The sequence below is a fragment of the Punica granatum genome, chromosome 6 (genome assembly GCF_007655135.1).
Source record: "Punica granatum isolate Tunisia-2019 chromosome 6, ASM765513v2, whole genome shotgun sequence".
Lineage (NCBI taxonomy): Eukaryota > Viridiplantae > Streptophyta > Magnoliopsida > Myrtales > Lythraceae > Punica > Punica granatum.
In genome coordinates, this window is record NC_045132.1 from 14,447,721 (window position 1) to 14,454,673 (window position 6,953).

The 6,953-nt window shown below is 40.6% G+C and overlaps 1 protein-coding gene across 1 annotated transcript; it reads right to left on the reverse strand.

The window, feature by feature from the left end:
- Positions 1-4,815: 4,815 nt before the first annotated feature.
- Positions 4,816-5,785, reverse strand: LOC116212175 (pentatricopeptide repeat-containing protein At1g62930, chloroplastic-like). Its single transcript, XM_031546746.1, has 3 exons — positions 5,618-5,785; positions 5,168-5,515; positions 4,816-5,052 (listed from the first exon to the last, which is right to left on the reverse strand). The coding sequence occupies exons 1-3, from the start codon at positions 5,783-5,785 to the stop codon at positions 4,816-4,818; spliced, it is 753 nt and encodes a 250-aa protein (XP_031402606.1).
- Between the last annotated feature and the right edge of the window lie 1,168 nt (positions 5,786-6,953).

The window sequence follows — 6,953 nt, forward strand, 5'->3', positions numbered from 1 at the left end:
CAACTACCAGCCCCTCAACCATTTCCTCCAAGATGACAACAAGCAAGCCCTATTCACCAGTCTGTCCCAAGCTAAGGTATTCTCGAAGTTTGACTTGAAAGCTGGGTTTTGACAAGTCGGAATTCACCTTGAAGACAGAGCCAAAACCGGGTTCTATATTCCTAATGCCCATTTCCAGTGGAAGGTCATACCTTTTGGGCTAAAGATAACTCCATCGCTATTTCAAAAGGCCATGTGTCTTATTTTCAATCCTATTATGGATCAGGCCCTCGTATATATTGACAACATTCTTCTGTTTAGCCCAACTGAAGAGGCCCATGTCCACTTGCTCCAACAGTTCTCAGAGTAAGTATCTAGATATGGTATCATGCTCTCCGAAAAGAAGATGGTTATTGGTCAACAGAAAATCCAATTCCTTGGAATGAAGCTTGCAGACGGCCAGTACCAACTAGGGCCTCATGTGGCCCAAGAGCTAATAAAATATCATGAAGATTCACTTACTAAGAAATAAATCCAACAGTTAAACAGTGAAATATCTCAACGACTTCATTCCCAAGATTGTCCGACTCACTCACCCGCTTGAAAAGATGCTAAAGAAGGACACCTCAGCATCGAGGCCATCCCAAACTAAGGCCATAAAGGAGCTCAAGGTTGAGATTCATCTTATACCTCATATCTAGATTCTTTCTACAGGAAAAATAATACTCCAGACAGACACAAGTGATGAGTATTGGGGTGCAGTCTTGATAGAAGAACTTCATAGTAAACGCCACATCTGTGGATATAGGAGCAGAATGTTCAAACCGTCTGAACAACACTATCATTCCACGTTCAAGGAAATTCTAGTGGTTATAAATGAAATAAAAAAGTTTGAGTGTCATCTGATCGGACATAAATTCACAATCGAAATTGATATGTCTTCTTTCCCAAAGATGATCCAGTTCAAGCAAAAGCAAGTGCCTCATCCTCAACTTTTTAGATGGGCTGAATGGTTCTCTAGGTTTGATTTTGAGGTCAAGCACATTGAGGGAAAGCATAACATTCTTGTTGATTTTCTGTCAAGGAAGGAACATGTACAAATTGGGCAATCACTGCAAGTTTTGCCTGTCATCTGCATGTTCACAACTCTATGGGCCCAAAACTAAGCCACAGGTGCACATTGGAGACTAGGATCGCATAGAAGGCTTAGGGGTGATATTCCCCTTGAAGTCTTAGAATTAATCAGAATGAAAGCATTCCTTGTTAAGGCTAATAAGCTCATTGGGGAATACCAGTACAAGATCTTTCGGTATCACGAAGGTCTCATTCTCCAACTTACGGGATGCATCTTCAATACCCGTTCATCCACCCGTTCAAGCATTTGTGCAGCTTCCTATATCACAAAGACATGAAATGATTGTTTTGGTATTTATGCCACAGCTATACCATCGGGATTCAATTCCGAATTGATGCTTAACTTCCTCAATTGCAACCTCCCTAACAGGGAGATGCTTAGCTATCTTTCTGAAGATAGGAACCCGAATACTCATTTTATCAAGTTCTTAGAATGGTTTAAGTCCATCTTTTATTGGAAAGAGCTTCTTGAGCAAGAAGCCAGAAGAGTGTCCTCTCATCCTGAGCTGCATAGACACACCATTAATCTGTTTAAATAGCCTTGGAGTATGGTTTCTAGACGTGGAAGAATACCCCGAGCACAGGGAGAACCTACAGGGTTTTAACGACCCTACTCCTTTGAGGTATGAAGGACTTCAGCGCAGATATCCTAGATCTCGAAGGCCAATACCGAGAATTTCAGAGGATGATCTGTGAAAAGAATAGAGTAATTCCTTGGGTCATCTTGCCACCTTCTACCGTCCAAGTCCCCCAGAGACTATCCAAGAGATTATCTCTTAACCAGACTCACGATCCAACGTGCCCTTGAAGAATGTAATAGGGACAACCCAGTCCCTCCATTGGATTCCCAAGATCCAAACTCCCTAGACCCGAAAGCTTTCATGCAGCTAGACTTGAACCCACCAGCTGACACAATGACTCAACCACCAGTCTTTGTTGAAGACCAAGCAGGACCCAGCTCTCGCAATAATGATCTGCAGGACCCTATCAACTGACCTCAACTGACAATGTTTGAAGAAGACTGGTGAAGGAACGTGACAGAAGAGAACCTACACGTGATTCCTGAAGAGCAGTGGCCATGGAAGAAATCGTGGTGGTCCTCTTCTGACAACAACTTTGATCCCAACATGTCACCATCTCATGAGCCGTTTTGAAAATAGCGGAGATTCCATCTTATCTTCACCAGCTGTTAAAGTTTTATTAGGCTGTCATGTAATAATTGTCGACCATTATATCATGTCAGTCTTGTAAAAGAAAGCCTTAGTCTTTATACAGGCCATAGGTGTCGGCCATACTTGTCGACCAAATCAAAATATCTTGTTGTCGTCTTACTCGAGCTTTGCCTACATAATGGAAGCTCCGCTCTGTAATCGGATCAGCTTGGAATAACAGAACATTTCCAATACATTGTCTCTCAACATGATCTTCTAAACTCTTTCATTTTGGGCTAGGGATTTAGAATTGCAAAGTAGTTCTTCAATACTAGCAAATGACCTAAGTATGCACAGTGCTTGTCTCTTATAAGGATCCTGTATATCAGAAATAGGTTGCTCAGATGCAATCCAAGATAATTCTAAGGAATCAGTAGTATTAACAGTCTAGGGCCTAAGATGACGATGTGGAGCTCGTGCTTGAGCATTTGCCGAAGGATGGCGTTGAAGCTCGCTAAAGAGCATGGAATCGGCTTCTTCAAGTCCTAAGTTATTAATCCTATTGTATTTTCCTAGCCTCACCTAGTGTTGCTTGATAAAATGTGAATTTTGTTTTTTGCATTTTTAGGTAATTAACCCTCGATGGGTGTGATTGTGCTAAATGGGGTTCGTTTGTCCTACTTGGTTGGCTTCTTTTGTCCAACTAAACTAAAATATAAGCAAAATGAAATGTGTAAGTGTTGGGAATTATAATCCCATATGGAAAAAATTTAAAAAATAATAATGAATTTATATGAGATTTGAATATCCCAACTTATCAGTTTGACATTTTAAATGGAAATGAGTTCAAGCTCGTATAAGTCCAATGAAAATTCAATATGATATCAGAGACCAGATTATGCGTATGCGCGTCCACGCCAGTATGCGCACCTGTACGCTAAGTCTAGTATGTCCAAGAACAGCAAAAAAAGAGCGCATCGTGTAAGTCTCCCCTAACTTGGAAAAAATAAAATAATAACCATGAATTTATATGAGGTTTGGATACCACCACTTATCATATATCCCATAAATATCCATTCATAACACTCGTTGAATATTTAGTCCATAATAAGTTCCAATTTACCAATCGAACCGTCGTGGTAGGAGCAAGCTGAAAAATTTTGCTTATCAAAATCCAGGGCACGCAGAATATTTATTTTTCAATTTCTTTTTATATGATAACGTACTACTACGAATTAACATAGAAAAAGATAGATGGAAAAGTATATTGCGGAAAGAAATCATCTCTTCGCTCATTTACCACATACTCCAAGATGTCAGCTGCCTTTAAAGCAAAATTTCGAGAGAACAAGATCAGAGTTTGGATGACCATGTGCAAGTCTCAGATAATCATCAACTTATAGAAGAAGATAGAAGAGATTAATAAATTAAGTTTCTTTCAGTGCCTCCCAATTAACAAGAAACAAATTAAGGGATTTCCCATGCAATTTACGCACTAAATACTGACATAATTTCTAACTTGGATTATTTTTTCTACTTCATTTTTTTTCACGAGGTTTATTCGTCGGGTCCGGGCCTCATAGGACACGACAACCCATGGAATCAGAGGTGTCTCCATCTATGCGATCAACCTGGAAGACTGTTGACCAAAATCATAGTTCAACCTAATTAGAGGAGCAGTTATTTTCACTGTCCAGCTCTAAAAATAGTATGTAACATCACAGCATTGAGCGAAATGGAAAAAACACCAGAAGCCATCAATGTTAAATGTCAAGCTCGAAGAACAATCTGCAGTTTCACGCTCCCTCCGTTTTGGAATAAATGAAAGAACAATGAGAGTCCAAAATAAGCCTCTAAAAGATTTAACATGATTTTAAAAAATTCAATGTTCTTTGCCACATTCAACTGGAAATGGAAAAAGAAAATTGTAAAAAGCCTCATAAATGACTTAATCGGAAAGAGCTTGCAACTGAGTTTGTTCTTCTTTTTTTGCCTTAAATAAGATTAGGCACGAAAGACACGATGATTGGTAAGGACTAAGCTTTGATATTTTTAACACTCTTCATTGACAAAAAAGCAGATGTTACAACTAATGCTTTCTGGTAGATTTACCATGACTTCAAACATATTATAATTGCAATGGAGACCTATAAAGTAGAGAAAGGAACCTATATAATATCTTGTATGGTTTTTAAGATGTTCGGATCTAACCTATCATCCAAGAGCAATTCCATTGTCGAGGAATCTAAGGAGAAGTCGTCGTCACGCATTTCACAAACAAGCTCTAGGGCACCAAGCAATTCGTTATTCTTAAGAGCCGCCCTGATTAAAATATCGTAAGTGGCACCATCTGGGGAACATCGTTTCCTTTTCATTTCTTGGAGCAACTTATGGGCCTTGTTTACATGACCTCCCCTACACGTTCCATTTATGAGCGTGTTAAACGCCACAACATTAGGTTGACACCCTTTCCCAGGCGAGGTACTAAAGAGTCTCTTGGCATGTTCGAGTCTCCCAGCATTAGCATTGCACATGCCGTTTATGAGTATGGTCAGACCACAATGTTCTGATTGACCTCTTGATCTTCCAATTGCCGGCACAGTACAACTGCCCTATCAAAATGACCATGTTTACAATACCCATCCAAGAGAATTGCGTATGTCAGATTGCCTGGGGGGTGACCGACAGTTTGCATCTTTTCAAAATGTTTCTCTGCAGCTTGTATGTTGCCAATTTGACAAAAGCCGCCGATAAGGGTGTTGTATGTCGCGTCTTCTGGAATCAAACCCTTTCGAAGCATTTCATGATGCATAATCATTGTCTTATCCATTTTCTTCCCCTTGCAATGTCCATCTATCAATGTAGTATATACAACATCATTCGAGAGACAACCACTTTCCTACCCTCGAATGAAATAAATTCTCGGCAGCATCCATTCTATTCTGAAGGCAATATCCAGCAATCAATGAACTGTACGTGACAACGTCAGGCTCGATACTTCTACGAATAATAGCATCAAAAGTTGATTCTGCTTCGGAAAACATCCCATCCTTACAAAGTGCATCTACTATAGTGGTGAAGGTCAGAACATATGGCCTGACGTCCCTTTGGTTCATTCCTGCTAAGAGTACTTCAACATCCTCCCATTGTCCTGCGGAGCACATAGCATGAATCAATGTGACAATATTGGGTTCAACACCTCGATCCACCATCCTGTTGAAGAGCTTAAGGGCCTCCAACGACTTCCCTTCCTTGCATAGGCCATCGACTACAGTGGAGTACGCAACAACATTCACCCTGCAGATTCTGCCCTCCCATTTCTCGAGCAAGCTGAGGGCCACAATCTATCTTGCCTGTCCTATTGTTCCGTAGGTGACTGCTTTGGGCTCAAACCCTCTTTCCTCCATAACATCAACTAACTGCACGGCTCTAAAGTTTTTTCCCTTGATGGAGAGTCCACTGACCAGAGTATTATAGGTCACCACATTTGGTTTAAAGCCAAGTTTGAGCATTCTACCCATAACAGCAAACCCAAAATCCACCCTTTTTCGAACGGCACAGACAGTTTATCCAAATATTTAAACTATGATGATTATACTTGATACCGACCTCATCCATCTTTTTATTAGACCAATAGCGGCCACATAGTGCTTCATCCGAACGATGACCCCCACGAGCAAGATAAAATCAGCAACTGCAGGAAAAGGGCCGGATTCTGGTCATTCCATCGGACGCAGACAAGGCTTGGTTGAGATTTCTGAATCCACCGGTCTTGCCTCTGTGCCTCATCTCATCCAAGAACAGTTGAGCCTGCTTCGCCTCAAAAATCGCAGTTTTGGAGCAGAAATTACGACGACAGAGTGATGGCCGGAGAAGATTAGATATGCGATGGAAGAGAGCGGGGATCGCGCGCTGCTGAAGAAGAAGAAGCCGGGAGAAGCCCTGACACGTTCTGAAGCCACCGAAGGAATGGAGGGAGCGCTTCTTCTCAACCTCAGCGCGCCATCGCCAGCGAGCTCGGCAGAGCGAAAGGCTGGCTGGGATTGGGGTAGACACTGCGCTCAGACGAACAAGACGAAGTGAAAGGGAAATTTCTTTTCACGCCCGAACATTTATCGCAATAAAATTTACTTCCCAAAATGTTTTTTTCTTCAGACTTTCAGTCCCCAATCTTTCCACGTGGAAGAATAATATCCTCAACCCATGTCTTGTCATTCTCGTATGCCATGGGCTTTGCAGTTTATTTTAAATGACCAGAATGCCCTTTGCGGGTTGAGGTTGAGGAGTTACTTTAGCTTTCATGCAGGGATGGATGGCGTTGGGGAGGGTTTGGGGCGGTTATATCCATCTTATACCAATACACGTTAAGAAAAGTCAATTCTAAATCATTCCCAAACCCGTTAAGATTTTAAAAGAAAATTCTCAAACCCATCCTATTAATTTAACGAAAACCCATTGAGAACCCATTTTTCACCCGTTAATAAGTTTGCGAGAAAAGTTTGTATAAACTTATCATAACATCTGATTTATAGAAAATGGTTTAATATAACAAACGGTATTCAAATACAAAATATAAATTCTAGAAAAATAATTATACGAAAGAAAATAAATCACAACACTTATAAATTCATAACATGTTCGAGAAAAATGAATTGCAACACTTATAACTTCGTAATATGTTTAAAAATA